We start from the raw sequence: 27,799 nt of genomic DNA on the forward strand, positions 1-27,799 counted from the left end.
CTTTTTTTTTTTTTTTTTAGATATCATTCAAAAGTTGAAACATTAGTTTGGATCAGGGACGTATATACCATATACGTTTGGATTCAATGGATAAAATGTATTTCTGCACGGGATCGGTATTGAAATTATTGCGAACCAACCGGAAGCACATGTGGGTACGACGTAAACATTCTCAAAAAATCTTAAATATAGTGAAATATGCCAAAAGAACGAGTAGCAAAGAAATCAAGAACACACCAAGATGTTCAAAAACAAGGTGGGAGTATTTTACATTATATTTTACCGCTTATGATTTGTGAATAACGTTGATGTAGGGTTGTGTTAATGATTCTACATAGGTGACAGGGGCTTGTAAGTTGTATAGAAAAACAGCATCGTTAAAAAAAGTGGTCACATCTGAGGAAAATAAACAAGGGAGGACGCAATTTTGGATACCACCTCGCTTCATCAGATATTTTCTCATTTTAAATTTTGTACTAGACATATTTGTTCCATGTCATACAATTGGTCAGGTCTAGCACAATCTCTTGATTTAGCTATATAACTTGAAAAAGCTATATCCATGTAGCTTAATTAAGCTATTCTGAATAGCTTAATTTAGCTATTTTGTCATACAATTTTCATAAATGTGTATTTTTTACAACATGTAAACAAAATCAAACTTTAGGGCAGTGAAAGTTTTCAACTTTGAACTGTTGTGTAAACAATTCACATAAAGATTACGGTACTCATCAATTTGTGTCGCTTTTAGAGACTTTGCATTCAAAGTTCTAAAAGTTTTGGGGCAATAATTTAGGACCTCACAGTTACTTCTTGATTGAAATATAAAGAAGGTCAGTTATGGTAAACAAGATAATTGATTGGAAATAATTCAGCACAATGTAAAAAAATCATACTTATCCATCAAGGTGGTGGACAGTTACCCAAACAATGAAAATATATTTTTTGCTTAAAATTTTTCAAAAGCAGCAGTGTTAAAACTAAATTTAATTAGGGTTGCTTTTTTAATGGTCCGTGGTATAAATATGAGTGGTAATTAACTTGCAAATTTTTGTATATTTCTTATAATTAACATTTTTGTAAAAAACTGCATATAAATAGCTTTATCAAGCTATTCTGAATAGCTTGATAAAGCTATTTATTAAGTTTATTAAGCTTTATTAAGCTAAATCAGGAGGTTGTGCTGGACCTGTTGGTTATGGGTAAAGCCAAGGAGTTAATGATTTCGGATATTTATGAGAGAAATAGATGTAGTGTAGAATTAAACCACATGTAGGCTCTTACAGAAGAAACATTTTTTAAAGAATACAAATTGATGCTTTTGCCTTAAATTATCTCAAGTTTAACAATTTACCATAAAGTTTTGTGTATAGCATATGCCTGTGTATAATATGCACCCCCAAATTTGGGTGTAAAATAGTTTTCAGAAACCCAGCTGTTCCTATGTATATTACACCCACAAATAAGTGAAATTTTTAATTGAGATTTTTAAAAAATCACCCATGTGTATGCATTGATAATGTTTTCCAAGCCCTTAAAAGTAATTATGTCTGCAGATCAAACCTAAAACAACATCAATAATATGTAAACGGTGTGACTGTTGAGCCGAACGCAGATTTTTATGCTTTTAAAACATAGGATCTGCCTGCCTACTCAAATCATAAGTCATAGTTAAACTAAACATAGCATGCTCAGTCTACATTATGATATCATGTTTCATATGTAAAACGTAAAAGTTGTGACTTCAGAAAAAGTTGAAGAAAAGTACTCAAAAATAAATAAATTTTCTATTATACTTTAATTCAGTATCTAAAAGATCGGTTCCTTGATGTTAATGTTTTTATTTTCCATCTAATAATTTGATAAGACACATTTGAAAGTTCTGTTTTGAAAAGTGAAATCATTTTCATTTAAATTACTTTCCATTGAAAACTTATTTAATGAATGAGTTAACTTCTAACATGAGACAGATGCATGCTTCACCGGAATTTGTTAAACAAATATTGACCACGCAGCAAGTCAACAAATGGCTAGTTACGCAATGGCGAATATACTGACAAGAGCTTGTTTGATGCAAGGAACAGTAGTCTTGGTGGATAAATATTCTAATACATGGAAATTAGATTAAGAATGAGGTATTTTTGTCAAAATAAACTTGCATAACATACACCATCGACAGTCATATTTGTGGTATCCAGAAACACGCTCTGAAAAAAAAAATGGGGTAAAATTTTGTTCCCATGTATAATACGCACCCCCTGCTTATGATCCAATTTTGGCTGAAAAAAAGTGTGTGTTATACATGAGACTTTATGGTGGTATTTATTCATTTGATGGGACATATGCAAAACAAGTAGGACCTTCTGATGAAAGTACATGTATTGCAACTTTTCTGGTTTATAATGTCAATTATTTTCTCTGAAGATACTTGGATGTTTTTGTAGTCAAACAATGCTTGAAAAATTACATTATATAAATAGTGCCTGTTTGGGAGGGTAGGAGTTGAAATTGACACCCCGAGAATGCCATTGTGAACCGACGCGAAGCGGAGGTTGACAATGGTTTTCAAGGGGTGTTAATTTCAACTCTTACCCCCCCAAACAGGCAATATTAATTTTATTATACTGAATGTCTTAATTTCATAGAAAACTTTACTGCTTTTACATATAGGAATGACGTGAATTCTATTGCGAACCGTACGCACATAATTTACGTGCATGTAACAATTTGTTGCGTTACCCGTTGCCAAGTGTGTTGCTAACACTGAGGGTTATATAACGGATTATCGACTGCGTCAAAACCAATCAGATTTCAGTATTTAACATGAAAGTATAATAAAGATGATTATTGACCAAAAAGGGGGAAATTAATTTTTTTCTCTGAAATATTGTGTATGTTTTCATTGTTTTTATCTTAAACCAGGATTGGTGTTTCACCTAATTCATCATGTTCAGAATCAATCAAAATAATATATACTAAAGGATGTTTGCAGACTCAAAAATGTATGCATAAAAAATATGTTTTTGAATTTTCATTTTTTGCAAATCGCAAAGACTTCAGTTTGTTCATTTATCAGAATATAGCATCTTTTCCTACCATGATATTTAGGAACAATTATTTTGAAACAGGAAGGCTTGTATGTTAAGCAGTGTTGTCAAGTGATTTTGGCTTTACTTTTTCATTTTGATATGCTTTGTTTTTGTTTTTTGAACAGGAATTAATTTTAACAAGGAATTTGGTCAACATATTTTGAAGAATCCATTAGTAGTAAATAGCATGATTGAAAAGGTAAGAACTATGTTTTATACTTGTTACAATGATGTACATTACAACAGTCAACAAGAGCACTTCTTTGTGTGTGTGTGTGTGTGTGTGTGTGTGAGAGAGAGAGAGAGAAAGAGAGAGAGAGATGTAAAGATTACATGTTTTGATAAGGCCTATTATTGAGGTACTGCACCAAGTGAACATGAGATGTTTGATATCACACTGAATAAATTGTTATTTTCGCCCTTCTACACTCGCAAGGGGTTTCGCCCCGTCTTAAATTCGCCCAGACTCGCAGAAATAACTTGGAACATTGGAATATGCCCAGTCTTAAATTCACCCACTGACAATAAGGGCGAAAAGAAAACGGGGGCGAATATTTATACAGTATTTAATCAGATACAGTACATTATACATGTAGTTACAGGGAAACATCAATCAAACCCTGCTGTCTTGGATTTTTTATATTTAACCATGATTAATTCTATATATGAAATGTTAAAATATTAAGTCACAGGTCTTTAATTTTATTGATTTTATTTTTATGATCATTCTTTGTCGATTTGTCAACTCCATTTGATATAGTCTTTACATAAAACACACGAGCTCAGGATTAAACTGTCTGATCTGATAAGATTGAACTGATATATTAATCTGATATTGTTTGAAATGCCAATACACAAATCTAATCCCCAAAATTTATCTATTGGTAAAGAACAGATTGGATTAAACACAACGGACAAGTTGATAGATTTTTGTCTATGTTTCCATCCACAAAACCGCAGGAGATAAAGCCGCTTGTCACTCATATAACTGAAATCTGAAAATAAATTGATATGCATCCTTTACTGTGAATTTTTTCCTAGTTTCAAACAAGATTGACCAAGACTTATTGAAATAAACTTCAAAAAGAACAATGGGTTTGATTAATTTAGCTTGGCAATAAAATAGCTGAAGATGGATTCAGAAAAGCGTGTCCTTATTCCCCTAATCCCCTAGTCTTGTTGATCTTATTGATTTGTGGAGACGGCTTAACTTTGAGAAATGAAATTCCAGTGAAGATCAGAAATATGTGGAGTCATCCATCAAACTTGTCAGTCATTATTTTAAAGATGAATTCGAAGGACAAAAGTGACTGATTATGAAGAACTAGGGAGGCTCATTAGTCACGTTATTTCATTATGTACAGTTATCTGAATTTTTTTTAGCTCACCCGATCTTTACCTATCACTGTCCTGGATTGTCATCTTGGAATTAGCAAACATAACTTTCATTTATTTTTATCTCTAAGATCTAACCTGAGAACTGCAAGGCTAATATACATGTATTTATAAATTTTTCATAGGAATAACTAAGGGGGAAAAAAGTTAACATGGGGTCAGTGATGGATGCATTCGTTAGGTACATTTAAAAGATGTAATACTTTCTGATTTAATAAAGATTCTAATTTGATAAAAATAATGATACCCAATAACCCAGGATGTGGCCACAATAGAGTTTTTACATAATTTTTTTTTTTTTTTAAAAAGGTTCACTTGAGAACTTTTACTCAGGTGAGTGAGGTGACCCTCAATGCACAAGAATTAATTATCCATGCAAGTGCAGTAGTAGTTGTAAATAAATTTTATTAAGCTACCTAGTTGAATTTCTCAAAAGATATTATCGAACTTTGATGATGTTCAGAGTCTGATAAATGAGAAAAAAGCCCATAAAAATTCTGGATGAAAAATGAGAGAATCAGTTCTCTGATGTAAAATCAATCTATTTGGTTGCTATGACAACATATGTGGCCATTCTTGTAAAGTTAGAGTTAATTATATGGAATGAAGATTGGATTTCTCCTCAGATTTCTGGAGGAACACCATGGAAAGGGTTCATTATGAATTCTGACTGTAGACAGACAAAAAGATCAATAATGATGAAGAATCTCTCGAGACTCTTATTACCAAGTTGAAAACTAATGGTGGTGCATTTAATCAAAGGGACCAAACCAATATGCCCCTCCAGGGAATATGGCCCCACTTAGTGACTAACATTTCAAGTAATGATCGACTCTCAGCCAGCAATTAGTTACTGTCTGGTCATTGTTCCACAGGCAGTGATTGTATAACTTTATTGAATTGCTTCTAGTCCTTCTGTTGATATAACAGTGAAAATAACTGTTAATATACAGAGAAAATGATATCTTATGAAATAAATTGGTTTTTAAAATCTCGCTTTTCTGACAAATGAAGTCCTCGTGCCATTGTATTTACACACATTTGCTAGAAATCTGGTTGATACCAGCCATGTGTATTGAACTTGAGACTTTTACATTGTAATACGAATGGAAAGAAATTTTTGAGCAGCTCTGTCGAAACATTGTAGGTTGTGTGTAAGTGTGACCTTTATACAACTAGCTGTTTTTCATCAGACTTGTTACTAGTAAGATTCAGAGATAAGATAGACATGATTTAATATAGATAAAATTGTCTCTCATTTCAGATACCTGTATCAAATATCTTGTATTTATTCTATGTCCTGGAATTACATTTATCAACTCAGTCTCTATAAGCCTGCTAAAATTGCTTTACTGGAAACCTTGTGAATGCATTATTTTCATGCATTCAGTACCCCCCTTCCCCCTCCACATATGGTAGTGGAGCTGGGACTAAAATTGAGAAAATCAGTGAACTTTGTTCACCTTTTAAACAAATCTTCTTCACTTTTGAAGTTATCAAATGACAATGAATAACTTCTTAGGAAAATCAAGTAGAAACAGTGCAAATTAACAGTGCGACACAACGAACATGTGAAGTAACAGCGTATTGACATTGTACAAGAAAAGACCAAATTCAAAGTATATTCTGATGAAAGATGAGCAATACTACATCACATACAAAAAAAGGTCATGTTGCCAGGATTCTGTTGATTGCTGGGTGCTTTTGTTTGAATGGAACAAGGGCCTATGAATGGGGGCCTATGAATGGTCCTTGAGTTATAGACAACTGAGAGTCTTGACCTTCCCTTAGGAGACAAAAGCACATTAGATACCGTACATGTAGCACACGACAGTCAATAAGTTGGTCAACATGTCTGTTTCTTGGAAGATGACCCCTACTGATTTTGAGGTAAAGGTCGATGATCTTACATTTTTGAGAAATAGGAATATATTCTCTACTTCATATTAAAAATAAAAACTTTGCTTGGCAGACATCAAAACTTGGTACTCTTTAGGCTGTCCAAAGTTAATCCTTATCTGGTTAATGTAACCTGTGAACATGGGTTTAGGAGGAATTGTGTTTTAGAAAAAAACCAAACCAACTCCTATTTTAATTTGATATTTTCCAGTTATATTTGACTGAAAAACTGCAATCTGTTGAAATTCGAATTGTTTAAAGCACATTATGGACTATATATATCAGATACTCAATGGGATTGTCAAGAACAATCATAAAGAGGTAGCCTACATGTAGACTGAATACACACTGTATTTGTATTATTGTAAATGGATAAAAATCATTTGTTTGAAAATGTTGTTTGTTGAATTTTATCGCCTTCCTCATTGGTTTTGCATTTTTAAGTAATGTTTAACATAGAATTAAATTTGGGTGGCCTTAAGGAGTAGATTGCTTCTATTTATATGTATGATACATGGTCAAAAGTCATACATTCAGATAGATTATTAATGATATAAATTACTCTGATTTACAAATACTGATTTATGTTGCTTTTGATAAGTCAAAGACATTCTAAATTTGAACTTTAGTCTTTTCAATTTTGGAGAGGGGTCATATAAGTTTCTTCAACATTTCTTGTTCATGATTTTTTGGGGAATACAGTATTTTTGTTTATAGGAATAATGATATTCAGTTTTATGAGATAACGTGGTATGTATCAATCAATATGTAATGTTAAATTGTAGGGGTTGAAATTCATTGTAACATTAATTTTACTATCAGTCATTAGGATATTTGGTTTATATGTGATATTTTGATGGATTGGTATGTACAATAACGTTACCACATTATCACACAGTAATTTCTAATACATTTGAAGCGTCCCATATCTTTAGATGTCATTAGATTGAACTGGTACTTAGTAAAAACAGATGCAAGTACCGGGTAGTTATTTTGATGGCACAAAATTATTCAAATTGGGGAAGGGGGGGGGGGGCAGTTTTTGCAGACCATAATAAAAATAATGGGGTGTGGGGGGGGGGGGGGGAGGGATGGGGTGTGATTTATTGTGTAACCATGCACTAACCCATTGTCCTGCAAAAATCATTTAACCATCATCTCACAATTAGGAGAGAAATCTTTGCAATAGCCAAGGATTTGAGACACTAGGGTCTAATTCAATGTTTCAAATCAAAAATTGAATTTTGGCATACTAAAATTTGACTGTGTACTCTTTCAGTATTTGTCAAAGTTCATCTATTGGGATGCAAAATAGCTTACTAGGAGTATCCACAAAGTGACCCTGAAAATATAAAAATGTTGCATACAGGTAATACCAGGTATTTGACAAAGTAATCCTGTTCCATTCCATTTGGAAGTTTTTGCTATCTTCATAACTCAGTGGATTTTCAGACATTTATCCATTTCAAGTTTATATTTTAATGCTAGATTTATGTTCAGATAATGTCTATTAGAAATTTAGACAGACTGTTCTCAAGATTTGAAAGGAATTTAAGCTTTTTAAGGGTGCACTACATGTATTTATGAGTTTAGATTAAAATATCTGTGACACACTATTAGCTAGCCACTATTTTGACCGTATTTCTTTATTGAAAAAAAAGCTTTATCAAACAATCTGAAGGTGAAGTTTGGAGGGATCTACAAGACAACAAAATAAAGACATGGATATGTTGCTTCAGTTTTTTGGTGGAACTTTTAAAGTCAAGTGGCCTTCCAAGGCCTACTGGGTATTGATTTAAACAAAAAAGTAAATTGAAACACCATTAGTGCCATTTCTCTTTGACAAATTTATTTTGCACTGTAGAGAGACATATTTTAAGTGGAACTTTTCTTAAAGTCTAGGGGCCATTGAAGGCCTATTGGTATTGAAAAAGTAAATTGAAACACAAGTACCAGTAGTGCCATTTCTCTTTGGCAAATTTATTTTGCACTGTAGAGAGGCATATTTTAAGCGGAACTTTTCTTAAGTCTAGGGGCCATTCAAGGAGATAATTGAAACACCGGTGGAGCCATTTTTCTTTGGCCAATTTTTTTACAATGTTGAGAGACAAATTGCTGCAAATGACAGTGTTTAATGGTGATTTATAGTGGAATGATGGATTGTGTTGAAGATAATTAAGTTTGGATTGTGAAATATATCACCCATACTTTCCAAAGAGCGACATTGTTCCTTTAATAAAAAAAATGCAAAGTTCATGTACATGTATAATGCATTCTATATTTGTAACTTGCTTTATTCACAGTAAATTGTATCAGATCCTTGAGTGTGGATGCCATCCTCCAGTACAGTATTTATTGCTTCTCTGTCAGACAGAATACATGTAGTTCAGTAACCCATACAGATTGATTGAATGGTGTTAATGTTGAACTTTATGTTCGGAAAATAACAAAAAATGTAAATGGTATTTTTGATGATACTGATTGATTGGATTGCAAAAATAGTATCATTTTGTTGTCATTTTACTGCCGAATAAGACAAATGAGTGGAAATTAATACATGTATATCTTATGTGATTTCTCCTATAAAATAATAAAGCATTCCAATCCATCTTTTAAAATATTGATAAAATGATGACCAAAATTTACTGTCATTTTCAATTTCATAAGTTATTTTAGATTTTTAGGTCACCTGAGTCACTCAGGCCATTGGTCTTCACCTGTCGCCATGCATTGTGCACTGTCTGTTAACTATTTTACATTTCACTTCTTCTTGAAAACTACATTGCCAATTTTTATCATGGCCTCTGGGTCAGGGGTTCAGATCTTAGGGCAGGGTGAATATGACCATATAGTGAACATGTAATTAATCTTAGAAAATCCTTTCTACTCCCATATAAAGCTGAGAAAAACGAAAAAAAAAAAAGTGAACCTATTATTGAATCACAGTGGGGATATCAGTGTATTTTTAACTCTTATAAGTCTAATGCGCGTGGGGTATGCATATTGTTCAATAATAATTTTGAGTTTCATATCCACAATATTAAAAAAGATGGGGAAGGTAATTTCCTTGCTGTTGATCTTACCATAGAAGAAACCAGGGTTACTCTTGTTAATATATATGGTCCAAACTCTGACCAGCCAGGTTTTTATGAAAATATTAGAAATATATTTTTAGAATTGGATAATGAGTATTTTATTTTATGTGGAGATTTCAATCTTGTTCTCAATCCAGATATAGATACCTACAACTATAAGTATATAAACAATCCAAAGGCTAGAGAAAAACTTTTAGAAATTATGGATGATTTGCAGATAGTGGATTACTACAGGGTCTTAAACCCAGGTAAAAAAATATATACATGGAGAAAAAAAACGCCTTTAAAGCAAAGTCGCATTGATTATATTTTGATTTCAAACAGTCTGTCTAATATAGTAGAAAATTTTGATATTAAATCAGGCTACAGATCTGACCATTCTATTGTTATTTTAGAACTAAAGTTTAACCCTTTTGAAAGAGGTAGGGGGCTTTGGAAATTTAATAGTAGTTTACTGACTGACATGGTTTTCATTGATAAGGTTAAGGAAACTATAGATAGAGTAAAGAGTCAGTATGCATACAATGCTGATATTCATACATTTTTCAGTAAGGATATAGACGACAGTATCTTCCTAGAGGTGCTTCTCATGGAAATAAGGGGTCTTTCTATTTCATACTCATCTCATAAGAAAAAGGAAAGAGAGAAGATTGAAATCTCCCTAGTTAATGAAATAACATCCTTAGAATCTCAAGAACACATTAATTTTGAACTAATAGAACAAAAAAAATCAAATCTTGAAAATTTAAGAAAACATAAACTTCAAGGCCATTTCATAAGATCTCGAGCAAGATGGATCGAGCAGGGAGAGAAACCAACAAAATATTTTCTAAATTTGGAGTCTAGGAATTTTCTGAACAAAACTATCAAAAAAGTAGAACTTGAAGAAGGGGAGATTATATACAAGCAATCGAATATATTGAATCATGTCAAAGAATTCTATGAAAATCTATATACATGTGCTGATTCAGATTTAATAAATATTAACCTTGAAGAAATTATTAAAGTAGATATTCCTAAGTTAGAACCAGATATATCTAGCTCGTTAGAAGCTGAAATCTCTGAAAAAGAAGTTCTTGAGGTTCTAAAAAATATGAAAAATAACAAATCACCAGGTAGTGATGGTTTTACAGTTGAATTCTTTAAATTCTTTTGGAAGGATCTAAAACTTTTTATCTTAAATGCAATCAACTTTATTTTTCTGAAAAAGGAACTTCCTATTTCCTAGAGATTGGGAATTATATCATGTTTACCAAAAGGTGACAAACCAAGACAGTATTTGAAAAACTGGAGACCCATCACTCTTCTGAATGTTCTCTATAAGCTTATATCAGGATGTATTAGTTATCGAATTAAGTCTACACTAGACTATATTATATCTGATACACAAACAGGCTTTCTTAAAGGAAGATATATTGGAGAAAATACTAGAATTATTTATGATTTAATGTCATTCACTGAAAATGAAAACATACCAGGTCTTTTAGTTCTTATCGACTTTGAGAAAGCCTTCGATTCTGTTTCATGGTCCTTTATATACAAAGCTCTAGAATACTTTGGATTTGGAAATAATATTATAAATTGGATAAAGATTCTCAACAAAGATTTTAAGGCTTCTGTATTACAATGTGGCTTCCTGTCGGAACAGTTCAAAATCCAAAGAGGATGTAGACAGGGTGACCCAGTAGCTCCTTACTTATTTTTGATATGTGCAGAAATTTTATCTATTCTCATAAAACAAAACTTTGATATTAGAGGTATAATTGTTAATGGCAATGAACATAAGATTTCTCAGTATGCAGATGATACTTCACTCATCTTAGATGGTTCACCAATGTCACTTTTCGTAGCTCTTGATACTTTAGAATTTTTTTCACACATTTCAGGTTTGAAGATAAACAGCTCTAAAACAAAAATTGTATGGATAGGTTCTAAAAAATTTTCTAATGAAGTTTTTCACCATTCACGTTGGAAACTTGATTGGGGCTCCACTTCTTTTAATTTACTTGGAATAGAATTTTCTGTCGACTTAGATAAAATGACATCACTAAATTATAATAAACAACTGCCAAAAGTTTTTTCTCTAATTCAACAATGGAGGAGGAGAATTTTAACTCCCATTGGGCGCATCACGGTTGTAAAAAGTTTGATTATTCCAAAACTTAACCACCTGTTTATTTCACTTCCAAATCCAATACAAGATGTCATTCTATCTCTTAGTAAGAGCCTGTTCGAATTCATTTGGAATTCAAAGTGTGATAAAGTTAAGAGAGAAATTGTTACTCTCGATTACCTAAAGGGTGGTTTAAAAATGGTTAACATTTCTAATTTCATGGCATCTCTTAAATGTTCATGGATTAAGAAATTAACTCAAGGCTACAAACCATGGATGGACTTTTTTTTATCAATAAATGGTAATGATTTTGCAAAAAAACTTATTGATTTTGGTGATGATTTTCTATCATGCATGGTTGTTCAAAGAAACAATATTTTTTGGCAAGATGTTTTTAATTCTTGGCTATGCTATACTAAGAAAATGATTAAAAGCTCATTAAATACCAAGAATGTTTTCAATATTCCTGTGTGGTACAACCCAAATATAAAAATTGCATGTAAATATGTATTTATCAAAGATTGGTATATGAAAGGGGTTAAAATCATTGGAGATTTTATGAATGAAAATGGAAACATATTGTCAAGAATAGATTTTACTGAAAGATTCCATTTTTCATATATACCTCCAATGTTATAAAATAGTGTTATATGTGCAATATCAAAATACTTGACATATTTGTCTATTGATAAGTCTACTTTGAAGAGAGACTGCACTACATTTATGCCATTTTATTATGAGTCTATTTTTTTGAAAGAAAAAGTAACAAAGCATATATACATATGTTTAACCTTAAATGATTGTGTACCTACAGCTATCAACAAATGGAATGCTGAGCTATGTGATATTTTGCCAAATGATCTCTGTGTACATGATGTGTTTAAAATATGTTTTAGAACTACCAATGATTCAACTATTAATTGGTTACAATATAGAATTCTCCATAGAATTCTTCCTGTTAAATATTATCTTAAGAAAATCAGAATTACTACCTCTGACTGCTGTACGTTCTGTAAAGATATGCCTGAAACTATAAAACATGTTTTTGCAACTTGCAAGAAAATCCAGCCTCTATGGAATGCACTTAGTATACTTATATACGAGAAATGCAACAAAAATGTTAATTTTGATGTTTGTAATGTATTATTTGGTGTTTATCCCCTTGTTTGGGAGAACAGAATTCTAAACTTTGTAATCCTATATACAAAACATTATATATTTTTATGTTTAAAACAAAGTAAGACGCCACATTTTTTAGGGCTTTTACACTATTTAAATCAAAGATACAAGACTGAAAAGTATATTTATATTCAGAAATCAGAAATTGACGAATTTGAAAAAGCATGGTCTCCTTGGATTGATTTTATTAATCATCTGGCAGTTTAGAATTAACATGTGTACAATAATGCATCAATTTAATATTTTTATGTTTTTTGTTTTTTGTTTCTTTCTTTGGTTTGTTTGTCTGTTTTTTTTCACATGGATTGCAGTTTTACTGCATAGGCATAACTATCACAAGCAACTACCCTACTCTTTATTTTATATTACAATATGGGATGAAAATGTGAGTATGTGAGAAGTGAGAGAGTAAATGTTTCATAAAATGATTTATATATTTAACCTTTGTTTACAATAAAAAAAAAAAAAAAAAAAAAAAAAAAAAAAAAAAAAATATTTCAAATAAAAAAAAAAAAAAAAAAAAAAGCTGAGAAAAACTAAATGCATGGTTATGATGTTCATGAAGCCCTCTACCAAATCTGTGAAATTCATGGTCCTTGGATCAGCTTCAGGCCCTAGGTTTGGGCTTATATGGCGATATAGTAAAAATTTATTAAATCTCATAGAAAAATTTTTCTTCTCGGGCAGGCCAATATATATTTGAGAAAAACTGTTATGATGACCATGAAGCTTTCTACCAAAATAATTGTATGTGAAATTCATATATATATAATGTCCTCCTCTTAAATTGTAAAAGTCACTGCCCATGGGGGGAGGTTTGGGCTTTTTTTTTTTAAATGGGGGTGGAGGTAGTGACAAATATGGCCATATAGTGAACATATTTCTTTAAGGTCACTTAAGTCATTTAGGTAACTTATTGTTGTTAGTAAACATCAAATAATAAGTAGAGTAATTATAGTCAGAGGAGGATCAGATTAGGATTGAAGCTTAAAATGTAAACAATTTAAGAGACTCGCTGACAGGTCCATATATGGGCTTTGGTACTCAGGTGACCATCAAGGCCTGTTGGCCTCATGTTGGAGAAAATTGTCATTTTATAGATTCAATCAAATGATGACTAAATTTCTTTGAGATATGTTTATTCTCAGTCTTAGTCTATGTGTGGAAGCACGCTGTACATATATATATCAAAATTTTGAATTCTTTTTTTATTTATCTGATTGTAGTCTGCACTTCGACCCACAGATGTTGTTCTTGAGGTTGGACCAGGTACAGGAAATATGACAATGAAACTATTAGAGAAAACCAAAAAGGTGTGAATGTAAATTCTGAAGTAATTTGTTTGCTTGTAATTCAGCTAGAATCTAAAATGTATGTACATTGCCAAATCATTGGTTTCTATCTTGTCAAGCTACAAAACAACAGATTTTAATTTAATATTTAAATTAAAAATTGATATGTACATGTAGATTGAAAAGACTACCGATTTTGTCTAGGTGATAGCATGTGAAATTGACCCTCGGCTGGCTGCAGAATTACAGAAAAGAGTGCAGGGAACGTAAGTTTTTACGTTACCTTCTACCATTTAGTCTATTAAGTTATTATGTCTTAAATGCATAACTGCTTTCCCACCAAGGATGATGAGACTAGATTAACATATGAAGAAAAGAAGGCTGTCATCCCAGGTTTCCTTTAAAACTTTAAATAGATGATAAGAATGCATTGGTAGGCATTTATTGTTGCATCCGAGGACCTTTCAAACTTGAATTTGAATCAGTATAGACTTTCTTCTGTATCATGCAGACAAGAAAACTTATCAGTTAAATCAATGTGTCGGGTATATGTGAATATAAAATGTGCTGAATTCTAGAATTTATTATGATGCGTTTTAAAAGGAAACAAAAGCATGTTGATGTTTTTTAATGTGATATAATACATTTCAATGTTATTCAGTGCACATACTTCTGCATATATTACAACACTATGTGGGGAAATAAGTTATTGATATTCTTAAGTAATAGGAGTAATAGTATCAGAAACTGCGATCATCTTAAAATGCATAACATCCAACAACTGTTTGTGGTGCATCCATGTTAAACATCTCAGATCACCAGAGATGTTATAATCATTTAGATCTAACAGATTTACAGAATCAGGCCTAATGACTTGGCATCCGTGGTTTTTATATACCATCACTAATTGGATCCTAATGAGTTTTTGAAAATGTCGATAGAGAAAGACAGGTTAATCATTCAGCTAGCTTTATTATTGATATATATTTGATGTCTCTGTCGGAGAGGGAAGTAAGTTATATAATTTATGATGTAAAGTAATGAAATGTTTATGAGCTTGTAATGGATTACATAAATTAAATTGACTTGGTTTTACCGGTATAATCAATAAAACATGAAAAATTTATTTTTGAAAATAATTCCTGGTTAATTTATTTTCCCAAGACCCTTAGGGAGAAGACATGTCTCAAATCTGGTACAGTTAGTACCCAATGCAGCCAATCTGTCACCTGGTTTCACCAAGACCAAAAAATTAAATTCAAATTAGGGAGAGTGATCACTGTAAACCAATTTTCATTTCATTTAGGGACTTTATTTCCCGATTTACTTCCAATGAACTGGTTTGCGACAACTTATGTTCACAACCAAGCTTTATCCAGACCCGTGTTGTTATAACAATTATACAACAACGACTGGTTCACTGCGAGAAATATTTGCGACGATGAGGCTCTCGCTAACCTCACAAAAATTTCTTACAAGCAAATTATTGGTTTACAGTAAATTTAGTAAAGCCTATTTGTAACCACGTTATAGATTTGCCCTACTGGGAAACTATACAGTTTTATTGCCATTTATGTTAAGTAGGAAAAAGTCAGGGTTTTCTTTTCCAGCCAATCTCTTTATCTTTTGTTAATTAAATCAGTATATGTGAGAAGGTAATTATAAAGTGAATTAAGGAGTAAGATCTTACAGAATCCTGGCCAGGATTATCCTGACAAAGGACCGGAATTCCAATCTGATGAAAATACGAATCTCTACAGATCTGAATTATGCCCTCAAAGACAAATGAATACCATCCTTTGATCTTATTGAACTTAATAGCTTACTACCGTGCTGATTTGAACAATTTCCCTTCTTAAAAGTATCATGGTTATAAGGTTTTTGTGTGGGTGTATACCATATATTTTTAGCTGTACAGTTAAAGAAAATGAATTTTGAGAAAGTGAAATTTGATCTAAACAAGAGTTCCCATGCAGTGTCTTTTTCATGGCCTGAGAACATGTCATGAAATGTTAGTTCCTGATATGTATTATTTGTTTTCTTTCATGCAGGCCTTTCCAGACTAAACTCCATCTGATTGTTGGGGACGTCTTGCGAACTGACCTGCCTTTTTTTGACATCTGCGTAGCTAACCTTCCTTATCAGGTTTGTGCATATTTTTTAAATACCGGTAGTTATGTAAAAAAATAAAGGGATATTGTTTTAGATACCGGTACATGTATGTGAATGTTGCAGAGACACCTGTCATTATTTTTTTTTCCCTTGATAAAAAATATATATATACTTCAGTTATTTATAATTCACAAAGCACAAGGTACACCATGCCACATGTGAATTTTTCCAGGAATGAGTTTATGTCTCAATCTCATTGAAAAAAATCTTATTTTAACATCCTCTTTGTCTTCAGTGTGGTCCTTTACTTCCTCGTTTACTAGTATTTTAACCAAAACAGGACATTGCATTCAGAATTTATTGAAATCCTTCCTTATTTTGTATCTACTGCTTTGAGAATGTGACAAAAGTTTTATTGTGACTTGATCTTACCTGTATTGGTTTCATCTTCAGATTTCTAAGAATCTTTAAAAAATAAAATAAGGACCAATTTAAACCATTATGAAATTGAAGCTCCCTTGGGGTATACATTGAAGCCAAAATTTCTTACTTCCCATAAAAAATGACATTACAAGAAATACAAGTAAAAAGATATGCAAGTATTAAGGGCTCAAAAACTCAATGCCTCAGAAATCTGTCAAAATATTGACAATTGCCCTACATTCAGACAGCTGTTATTTTTTCTGCGAAAATGCAAATTCTGAAATTTAGGACAATTAACATACACAAAGTGATTGATCTGATCGTCCTAGTTGATTCAGAATGTTTTGGTTGTGACTTCATTGTAAATTCCGATAAACTCTGGGTTTGCATATTACCTGGAAAGATACTGGGTCATCTTGGAAATGTTTTGTGATAAAATATCTTTTTGACACATTATTTTGGGACAGACTATGAAAGAAATAAAATATGAAGTTTATTTAAGTTATGAATTACCATGAAATTGTTTTGACAGTGATTTTATCTTCTTTATGTTACAGATATCCTCTCCCTTTGTATTTAAGTTGCTCTTACATAGACCATTCTTTAGGTGAGTTTTGGTAATACAGTAAATATAATAATTGGGATCTATGTTGTTTCATTATGTTCCATATCAATACATGTATTGAACTTTCTTGTATAGAGATATTATGAATGGGAGATAACTTCATCATGTACCGTGTACTTTCTTAGTTAGCACAATACAGTATTTCTCATGGTGCCTAGGGCACTAATGCTAATGATTTAGAACTTCATTCCCCCCTGATTATCGATGGGAGACAACTCAATATCATCATTCAAACATACTTAGAGTGTTTACTTATAATGCGACTACTCTTTATATTTTGTAAATATTTCTAAACGTATATTACAATATGCAGGTACATGTATATGCTGAAATATCCTTGCCACAGCTGTGGCAGAGAAAGAAATAGATACTTAAAATATGTTACTACATATTGTTACAATGGTGAACGTATGAGCTGAGTTCAACCATTAACCTTATAAATGTATACATGAACATGGATATTGTAATCAGAGATATAATTGTAGAAAAATAGATTCAGTAAAAGGTTTATTTTTTTATCTTTATGCAGATGTGCAGTGCTGATGTTCCAGAGGGAGTTTGCTCAGAGATTGGTAGCCAAGCCTGGAGACAAACTGTACTGCAGACTCTCCGTCAACACCCAGCTGTTAGCCAGAGTCGACCATTTGATGAAGGTTCACATCAATTCTGCACTGTTCTTTTCGCAATTTTTTCCCATTATCAAATATTGGTGTATATATATATTTGCTAAAGTCAAACATTTAATGATGGTTTACCTCAACTCCAATTCAGCAATGTTTCTCCTAGCAATTTTTCTTCAATGATAAAACCTAAATCCCCCCCCCCCCCCCAAAAAAATGTTCTTTTAACTTTTCCTGAATATAAACACGTTAAAATATGACTGAATATATTTATTTATTTATTTATTCACCAATCAAGGGCCCTCAGGGGGCAAATACATTAAAAAAAAAATAATAATAATAATATCATGATCATAACAAATAATGAATGAAATACTGCTCACAATGTCCAGGCAACAATATATGAGTGAAGTGTATTTTTTAAAACAATTATTAGCTATTTGTGTAAAAAAAAAAACCTCCTGACAGCTTTCATTTGTAGTCTACTTTTGATTCTAATTTATTGAAGAAAATATCAAAGCAATAAAAAAGGTGAAGTGTAGATTGCTATTGCAATTCTGTTTTGTAATTGATTACTGTAGGTTAGCAAGAACAACTTCAGACCCCCACCAAAAGTGGAATCCAGTGTTGTGAGAATAGAGCCAAGGAACCCCCCTCCTCCCATCAACTTTCAGGTAAAACTAAGACATTTCACAGAGTGGGAATGATCCCTCCAAACCATGTAAACATACAATATATAGTACACAGAATTTTTGTAAACCCCCCCCCCCCCCCCAAAAAAAAAAAACCACAACAAAAAACTAAGTACAGTTACATTCAGAGGAACTGAATGCTTGGAGAATTAAAGAGATTTAAACACCTAACTTGTGCAAAATGAATAGCAAATAAAAGGTTTATAACCACGTAGACTTTATTGATTTCAGGCACAAGATAGACTCTTTAAAATACTTTGAGTTAATTAACAAAATCCAAAGTGTTCTCAACAAAGATTTACAAAGTGCAACAGGTTCTTGGGGAAATAAAGTGGAATGGGAACTCTGTGCTTGAAATGTACCTAGGTTAAAAAGAATTATCCAAAGTTTTGGATTACACAGTGCTGAACAAAATGGGTTCCTATTATTATACCAGGTAGTAATGAATGTAATTTTAACATGTATTCAATTTCCCAATTCTATGCATGTTTCAAACTTCAAGGGCATTTCTAAAATTTTATCTGAATTTATGGTGGATAACTACCGAGGCATGCAGTTTGATTGGTACAAACTAACGTTAATTGTGTGAACTTAATTTGCATTTTCTGTGGGAGTTTTATTTTTTTAGTGTTCATGTCTGTAAGCCGCATTAGTTGTATATGTATAAATAAAATGAATTCTATTTTAATAATTTTTCCTGGTTTCTCTGTAGGAATGGGATGGACTTGTCAGAATTTGCTTCTCCAGAAAAAACAAAACTATAGGAGCTTCTTTTAAGTGAGTGCAAGACATAAAGATTGTCGGGAATTGTTTTAAGTGCAATATCCATTTCACTCCTACCATTTGGGTGTGAAACTGATCAATGTCCACCATGTATTTTTTGTAGATATACAAAGGTGTTAGAATTGCTGGAGAAAAATTACCGAACTCATTGTTCTCTCAAGTCTGTGGTGAGTTTACACTGTATCATGTTACTGACTGTTGGTTTCTAACAAAACTTAGAGGCTAGAGCCACAAGTACACGTCTACAACTGAGATGATCAGACAAAACTGAGCTCCCTTTTGTTAATGGTCAAGATTTTACAATAAGATTATGTGTATATAAACCTAACAAAGATTTAAGGTGGTGATTTTAGTTTTCCTTGCGCATGTTTTTGCGCGATCTAGAAATTTTTTTTTCGATACCACTGATAAAAGTAAACAAAATATAGAGAAAATATTTAGATTGTTTAAAGAAAGTTTTATTTTTCAAAAGATTTTCTGTTGTTCGGTAGGTGAGCGTTGCTATTGTGCTTTTATGGCATTACGATAAAATGAAGCTTTATAGGAGTATGTTATAAGACATACATGTAACATTTAAAAAAAAAAGTTAAAAAGTGCATGCTTTGGAAATATTACACCCATGATATCATCAGGGTTATTTTCTTCATTTTTGAGTGAATCTATTGTTACAGTACCAAAGTACATATGTAATATTCCAAATGTATATATTATGATAATAGCTGTATGAAAAGGGAGAGTTGTATAAAAATAAGAAAATAGCATGTATCAAGATTTTAAATTACATGGGAGATTCAACATTTGTATATTAAGCCAGATCTGTCTTCATTTCTTGCAGCCAGTGGCACCAGACTTTGATGTGAAAGCAAAGGTTACAGAGATTTTGGAGAAAGGAGACTTTGAGAAGAAAAGAGCTAGGACCATGGATATTGATGACTTTCTGGGGTAAAGATTGTTTTAATATTTCAATGAAAGATAATTTTAATATGTGTGGTATCCGCATTTTTAACTATCATTTTGCATTGAATTAAATTGCATGTTTTTTGTTTTCACCAGATTGTTGAACTGTTTTAACGGAGAAGGATTTCATTTTTCTTGAGGCTGTCCTAGAAGGAAGATATTTGCCAGGTCTTTCATATTTCACCAGTCAATAAGTTGTCAAAATTCATTGTGAGTGTGAGGAACTAATTGAATGCAATGCAACTTTCTCAGTTCTGAGTCCAATAGTGGCTTGAATGGACACAGCATCATCAGACTGAAACCAAATGTTAAAACTTGAAACAATCATAGCATCTGGTGTTGAAATGGTTATTCTCTTATATTATCTGACAGTATTTGAACACTGACAAATTTGCTCCTTTATTTCACTCTGACAGTTTTGAGTTTGAATCAAACTTCTAAGGTCTTCCGACTCTTCGTAAAGCAATTATTTGCTCTTTAAATTTTTCTCATAAGAAAACCCCCCAAAAATAACCATAAGCAAACTGAAGATCCTGACTACTCTTTAGTTGTATATGCATGTACAAAATGTACTTGCTGCTTTGTGTTGTTAATCTTTGTGTTATTATCAGAATTATTGATGAATAAAAACATGTAAAACATTTTATTGACTTTTGAATTTATGATGGAATTACAGTGTACTCTTTGATAAAATGTTGCTGAAATCGAGAGTTGTTCACAAGGATGATGAAACAAGGAGTGCCAGCATCTACTAAGAACCTGTAAACAAAACAGTTGGAATACTGTCAGTGATTGGGTTATTAATTTACCGGATACCATGTGCTTGAAATATAGAGAGGATTTTAAGAAATTAAACGTATATTTTCACTTAAAAGAACTCAAAAATTACAGCATTATAAGTTGAGGTTTTTGTTTTACAACTATTTACCAGTACACTCATTTGAGAGAGAGAGAGAGAGATCGAGAGAGAGAGATGGTATACAGCCTAGGATTGAAGTTGGGAAATCTTGTTTTCAATTGATAAAATACGCAATAGCAAAACAATGCCCCAACAATAATCATGAACTTGCCATTTGTTTTGAAGAGCTTCCAGCAGAGTACACGATGGGGATATCTGATGTAGGGTGGTCTTCTCTTTGTCTTCATAGTAGATCTGAAGAAAGTAATTATCAGTAGTCAAAAGATATTTTAATAGGAATAATGATTGGATAGTACATGTATATACCTGAGTACTTAGTATTCATAAATTTTAATCTGAATACATATTGTCAAAGAGTTATTCTTTTTAAAATTCTATAGGTTCAATAGTAAGATGAAGACGAAATGATGCATTCATAAAAGGTAAATCTTACCAATAAATTTTCAGGCTTGTACTTCTTATCCAAATCCCACGAGGCTGGAGGTACATCTGGTCCAAACATGTGGAAGATATGATCCTCAAACCTGCAAAAGAAACATATTTATGAATATGTTAAACAAAGCTTTTCCAGCTCACTTCATTTGAAGAATTTTGCCCAAGACAATTGGCAAAATAAACATAATTCTCAGTAAAAAGTAAAAAAACAACACAGATTTTTCTTTGACTTTTTAATCTTAATTAAAACTAAAGTCTTATACATATACTTAGACATTCAGATCTTTGGTATAAGGTAAAAATTATTAAATCAAAATTATGTTGTGGGGATTCATTCAGTTTCCGTTTGTTCTGTGATGCATGTTTTATTCGTTTTATGAACGATGTGGGATTCTAAAACTCTTAATTAAAAGTTCAAAACAATAGTCAATCATTTTTTCTAAAACCACAAATATCATATATCATAAAAATGAATGAGTCATAAGTAAAATCTCCATGATAGTGAACTTTTTTTAAAAAAATCTTACGTGTGGTTTTCATTGAAGTCCTCTATATAGTCTGTCTGAGTGTGCTCAGGATACATGAACAAAACAGGCCAGTGCAGAGTGTTTTCGGCGTCAACGTAAACCTTGGCTCCACTAGGGTTGTGAAGCTCTACATTTGTAAACAGGAGAGGGTCATATCCTTTGTCAGCTAGACCGGCCAGCCTGATCCCCCGACTCTATGGGAAAAGCATTTTTTTGTGATAAAAAAATCTCCAAAAATTAGTATATATATCAGCTCTTGCAAATTTCTGTCTATTATCAAAGTTTTTAGGGTTAATGGTGTAAATTTACATAGAAATCAGTCCTAAATATTAATCGAAGCCTATCTCAAATTAATCAACATTACCTTTATTGCTGTAATCAGTTTTTTGTGCTCTGCCAATTCCTTTCTCTCTTTGGCCTCCTCTTTCCTTTTCTCCTTTTCTTGTATGCTCTAACAAAGAAAACACATTTGTAAAACCTTCAGTATAATTTTCAATTCTCAAAAATGTTTTCAATGCTAAATACCAGTACACTCCCATCAAAGAGGGTATACAGTAAAACTTGTTAAGTACGAACACTGATATAGTGAATTATCGGATAGAGCGAAGTTTTTTTTAAGTCCCTAGTAAAATTCTTATCAAATCTTTGTAAAATATTACAGCTATAATGAATTCGGATATACAAATTTACGGATATAGCAAACTGAGTCCTGTTGATAAATACAAAATTTAACACTTTTATAACAAATTTCTTTACGAATTAAACACTTCACACTACCATTTAACATAATAGTTTGAATGAATTTATTTTCTTATAAATTTTCAATTTACAATCCGTTTAATAAAGGTATCAAAGTAATGTATTTTTTTTAAAGCCTCAATTAGCAACAATGTTTTCAATGTTAACTACTGAAAACTCTCATCAAAGAGGGTATATATACCAGAAAATGTATGTAATTACGGTATAAAGGTTTACTCAAACAAGCGTTAGTGTTTGGGTTTTTTTTCATCTATTGGCTTATACAAAGTCACCTAGACAGAAGACATTAATATGCATTAATGCACATACGATTGTCTGTGAAAGTTATTGTGTAAAAATGAAGCCATTTGCAGACTGTTTTGTGAAGTCATATGTGTACTAATTTCAAAATTGCATTGTTTCCCCAACCATTTTTTGCATTTGGAATCTTACCCTTAGCTTCTCTGCTTTCTGTCTAATTTCTAGAAGGACTGTGTTTGTCTCTTCTATCTGTGGTCAGTTAAGAAAAACAAACTATTGTATATGGTAGTTTGCAGAAGATGACAGGGTAAAATCAATCAAAAATTACAAAGCTGTTTCGATTCAACAGCCAACTACACTTCCCTTCAACAAGAAGCAGAGTTTTGCTGCTATGTATTGTACAAAAAAGTGAAGTTTGCAGAAAGGATACAGCTAATCCAAGATCACTCCATAAGCTGGCCTCAGCATATTTCTTCATCTCCATACAACACTGAGCACCTACAAAATCCATTAATTGTTACTACATGTATTTATCACCCAAACATAGTACTGGCTCTTTTATTGTTATAAATATCCATGTATGGACCCTTGAAATATTTTACAGTTGTGTCACAGTTGTGCACAAAGAATTTAGAAGTTTGTACCTCTAACAATTGCCTTCATGTGGTCTGGTTTGAATTTGCGAGCAATGATTGCATCCTGAAGTGCTGATCTGTAATTTTCTGCAATAGAAGAAAGTGCTCTGAGATTCAGTTTTATAATGTTTTTGAAACAACATACTATAACTGACACATAACACTATGGTTGAAAGTTGAAAGTGGGGTGGGGGGGGGGGGGCAAACTTATCTGAAATCTTAACAAGCAAAAAAAATTTTTAATATAAATTTTTTTATCTGCATTTATTTGTCCCCTTATTCCACATATTAGGTTTTCTTTGTAAAAAGAAATAAAGAACGTAATATATGATAGACCTAATAAGACAATGCTTGAGCAACGACTCTATGACAAAGAGACCTCAGGCAATCAGGGGTCAGGGGCGACTGAATTTTAGGGCGAACAAACATACATTCATAAACAGGTGCCCAATCTAGATAAAGAGATTGTGTAAATTTAAGAAAAATAGTTGCGGGGGAAGCCTTCCTGTTAAAATTTCTGAATCTGGATCCATGCATAAGTACATGTACATGTACTACAATTTGAAAATACCATAAATCTTGGTAGCTAGGAGACTTACGTTTATAGAATTGAGCTGCTGCCCGATTTGAGTACAGTACAGCGTTGAGAGTTTTGTCTGGGCATTTTATCTTTATCCCTGCAGTATAATTATCTACAGCAATGTCATATCTCTTTTTTTTGAATTCAACATTTCCATCCTCCTTGAAAGCTTCAGCATTACCTGTCAGATAAATGAGTCAAATCAATAACTCACAGATTTTAGTTTGTTTATATTTATTTCTTCATTTTATTCTTTTCAACGAAGCTGATAGTCTTGACCATTTCATAGTATTTTTACACTTTCAAAAAAGAGTTTTACGAATCAAAATTGTTTATAACTTGGAATAAAAATAATTTAACAATTTTAATGGATTTTACTGAAAATATAAAGATCATGATGTTTCAAGCAGTGATACATTTGCTTTAAGGAAATTGCTGTTATAGGTAACTTTGGGTGCAGTAAATCTATATTGTACAAGAAGATAATAGGGCTAGATATGGATGATGAAGTATATCACATTTTCTGAGTTTCATTATTGTAATAAAGATGTACATGTTGGATCTTGCTGTTCATATTTGATTCGCATCAGTCCTTCCATTTCTTTACTGAGGGGTTTTGTGTAGTCCACATCTTTCATAAATGCAGGATGGGTCTCAATTTCCTGAAAACAATGTATACAAGACTGTTAATATAAACAGACTTATACAGGTGTAAAAATAATGGAAAACGTTTTTTTGGTTTCAGGATAAAGTGATGTAAGACAGGTTACTTGTGTAATAGATCGGGATTTCGTTTCTATTTAATATATATAATATACGGTAATATACTAGTATTCTGATCCCGATGTGATTTAATTCTATTAGTTTGGTAACGCCCACTTTATACGATAACCAATAACTTTAATGACAGTTGTCTTTGTTCTCGTTTCCCTATATGAACTCATGTAGGTCCTTATTTGACGAGGGAGACAGCTGGTTTTGCTAGCTACTTTTCTCCAGACAGATAGAGGGAGGGAGACAGCTGGTTTCGCTAGCTACATTTCTCCTGAGTCCCTGTCTCATCTGTCTATTTGAGGTCCCTGTTAAAGTTAGGTTTTAGGATTGGGGGATTTTAAATACTTGATGTAAATTTGGGTTCTTATTTTGTTATAATAAATTTTTAAAGGGTTGCTAATTTTGGTTTTCATTTACTATGAGTTTGGTTTGTTACTATATATGGTTTACCAAAATTGAGAGTAAAGTCGTTTTCATACCTTATTCATAATTTAGTAAAGTTTAATTCTTAATGTACTTAAGAGGTCAAATTCAGTCTCAAAGCAAAAATAAACACAACACGAAGTACTGATAAAAACCTATATGGCACTGAACTGCTACAATTGAAACAATGTAAGATAATTCAGAAACTGTCTCTTCTCTTTGTTAAAACAAGTCAGTGAAAGGAAAATAGTCACAATATAAAACGAGGATGTCATGCAGCAATAACAAGAATAAACTGCCCTAACCACTTTTGTAGTAAAACTGTAAATTATGTGTTTACTACATGTACAACAGCAACTCTCATATATCAGTATACCTGTAAAATTTCTTCAAAACTTTTTTCATCGCCTGTCTTTTCCTGGGATTTTGCTACTTCTGCTGCAATGAAATCCTCAAGCTCCTGGTTTAATCGCCGAATCTTTTCTTCCTTGCTCTCCGGCATTGTTTGTTTTCTTTGTGTTATTTCCCTGCATAGAAATTGGACTGTTTAATCAACCATGAAAATAATTTAGGCATTAGGTAGAAAGAAAACTTCAAGTAGAAATGCTTAAAAGAAACAACATTTTATAGCAACTGTCTGTGGCGTGTTTCTTTGTTTCTAATTTTTTAGGAAACAGTTTTATTCTTGATGAAATTATTTAATGGTTAACATGTCAATTTTTTTTAACAGCAGATGAATTAGACATTCAAATAATAATAATAACACATTCTTTGTCCCCTTAGTCCATATATTAGGTTTTCTTTGTAAAAAGAAATAAAGAATGTTATATATGATAGGCCAAATAAGGAAATGCTTTGCAGATTATAAAATGTAAACTGTCTTAGCTGCAGGTCTGTAGCTCCTGGTCTGAAAAAATTCATGTGGACAACCTGGGAGCTACAGTGCATCCCATGGTAAAAAGCTGCAATTTACGGCGCACAAAAATCTGCGCTAGTTTTTCACTGTTTAACCTTATTTTCACACAAATTTTGTGGAAAAAGATTAGTAACATCAAATTCTTCATGCAATTTCCAACTGATATTGTCTCTTTACTTGCCACAGGCTTAAACACGCTAATTGACCTGGGATATAAAAGTGTGTTAAATTTACGTCAAGATCGAATGATCAAAATTTTTAAATGAAAACAAACTGCACCGTTTCACGTTAGGGTAGAAAGAATAATCTTATGGTTACCAAGCTGCGCTAAGGTCACAGAAAGAATTCGTCCCATATACTTGCAATGTAGCAGCCGCAAAACAGATCTGCTTCGTGTCAATTTAAAGTCTGTTAAAAAAATCTCCAAAGGAAAAACACATTTATATTCATTACAAACCTTTTTGAACATGCATAGGTAGTTAAGTCTACAAAAAAATCCATTTAATGAGTCATAACAAGGCATTTTGTTAATATACACGTTTGAATTTGCCTGCCATTTTGTCGCAAATAGCACTCGGAATGTGATTGTCTCAGATTTTATTATTAACATGGCAACCGTATACAGCGAATTTTCAAACGTGATGTTTAAAGTGGCTATGATTTCGTTGCAAAAACAGTTGATGTGGGAAAATGGGACTATAATAAAGAGCAACATTGAGACCAATCATATGAAAATTTAGGTGATATACAACACAATATTTTTTCTCATTTGTTACGAGGCAAGTAAAGGGAACAAATTCCAGCATTAAACTGGGTCCATAGGACATTTGTTATTTTATCAATAGAACATTCTATCTAACATTACAGGATTGGTAATGGTGTTTGAAAGAATATCAGATGCAAATAAAGTGACGTTATCCGTAGAAAAAATGTCCGAAGAGTTTTTTGGAATCAATTATTTCTATTGAAAGTCTTTAGAAATAAGATTAATTAGTCCAAAACTAGTGCAAATTTTTGTGCGACGTAAATTGCAGTTTTTGTTTTACTGTGGGAGGCACTGTAGCTATCATACTGTAGCTCCCAGGTCGTCCATCCGAAGACCTGCAGCTAAAACTGCCCCAACCAAGTTTATACTCGTGTAACTTGGGAAGACATTGAGTTCATTCCTTAAATATTATGTAAAAACTTGAATGAATATCTCAATAATTAAATAAATTACCTCACAATAATTCACGTTGTAAAAATCAAACAGGAAACAGATGACGGTATTTAAAAGCAGAACCTTCCCACACTGGCCATATAAAAAAAGGATTTTAT

General features: G+C 32.2%; 2 protein-coding genes across 3 annotated transcripts; one reads left to right on the plus strand and one right to left on the minus strand.

Moving 5' to 3' along the window:
* The first annotated feature begins 109 nt into the window (after nucleotides 1–109).
* LOC128165204 (probable dimethyladenosine transferase) lies at nucleotides 110–20,916 on the plus strand. Of its 2 annotated transcripts, none has more exons than XM_052829471.1 (12): nucleotides 110–256; nucleotides 3,215–3,288; nucleotides 13,997–14,083; nucleotides 14,267–14,328; nucleotides 16,114–16,207; nucleotides 17,155–17,204; nucleotides 17,752–17,875; nucleotides 18,424–18,516; nucleotides 19,247–19,311; nucleotides 19,421–19,484; nucleotides 20,153–20,259; nucleotides 20,371–20,916. In XM_052829471.1, exons 1-12 carry the CDS (start codon nucleotides 199–201, stop codon nucleotides 20,411–20,413), a joined length of 921 nt encoding a protein of 306 aa, XP_052685431.1. In that variant the 5' UTR covers nucleotides 110–198; the 3' UTR covers nucleotides 20,414–20,916. The 2 variants fall into 2 exon arrangements, with proteins under 2 accessions (XP_052685431.1, XP_052685433.1); XM_052829473.1 differs by lacking the exon at nucleotides 110–256 and adding an exon at nucleotides 2,979–3,002.
* Nucleotides 20,903–27,799, minus strand: LOC128165199 (tetratricopeptide repeat protein 4-like). The gene is made up of 12 exons (XM_052829460.1): nucleotides 27,702–27,799; nucleotides 25,943–26,093; nucleotides 24,923–25,031; nucleotides 24,389–24,550; nucleotides 23,799–23,876; nucleotides 23,585–23,652; nucleotides 23,347–23,403; nucleotides 22,520–22,606; nucleotides 22,156–22,349; nucleotides 21,627–21,717; nucleotides 21,345–21,427; nucleotides 20,903–21,033 (listed from the first exon to the last, which is right to left on the minus strand). Exons 2-12 carry the CDS (start codon nucleotides 26,066–26,068, stop codon nucleotides 20,934–20,936), a joined length of 1,155 nt encoding a protein of 384 aa, XP_052685420.1. The 5' UTR covers nucleotides 26,069–26,093; nucleotides 27,702–27,799; the 3' UTR covers nucleotides 20,903–20,933.

Source organism: Crassostrea angulata, chromosome 10 (genome assembly GCF_025612915.1).
Source record: "Crassostrea angulata isolate pt1a10 chromosome 10, ASM2561291v2, whole genome shotgun sequence".
NCBI lineage: Eukaryota > Metazoa > Mollusca > Bivalvia > Ostreida > Ostreidae > Magallana > Magallana angulata.

Coding starts and splice junctions, on each gene's coding strand:
- LOC128165199 (XM_052829460.1), bottom strand. CDS start 26,068: ATGCCGGAGAGCAAGGAAGAAAAGATTCGGCGATTAAACCAGGAGCTT. Junction 24,551..24,922: donor TGAACAGCAAGATCCAACAT/GTACATCTTTAT, acceptor TTTATCTGACAG/GTAATGCTGAAGCTTTCAAG. Junction 23,404..23,584: donor GGAGTGATCTTGGATTAGCT/GTATCCTTTCTG, acceptor AACTGACCACAG/ATAGAAGAGACAAACACAGT.
- LOC128165204 (XM_052829471.1), top strand. CDS start 199: ATGCCAAAAGAACGAGTAGCAAAGAAATCAAGAACACACCAAGATGTT. Junction 3,289..13,996: donor TAAATAGCATGATTGAAAAG/GTAAGAACTATG, acceptor ATCTGATTGTAG/TCTGCACTTCGACCCACAGA. Junction 19,312..19,420: donor ACTATAGGAGCTTCTTTTAA/GTGAGTGCAAGA, acceptor TATTTTTTGTAG/ATATACAAAGGTGTTAGAAT.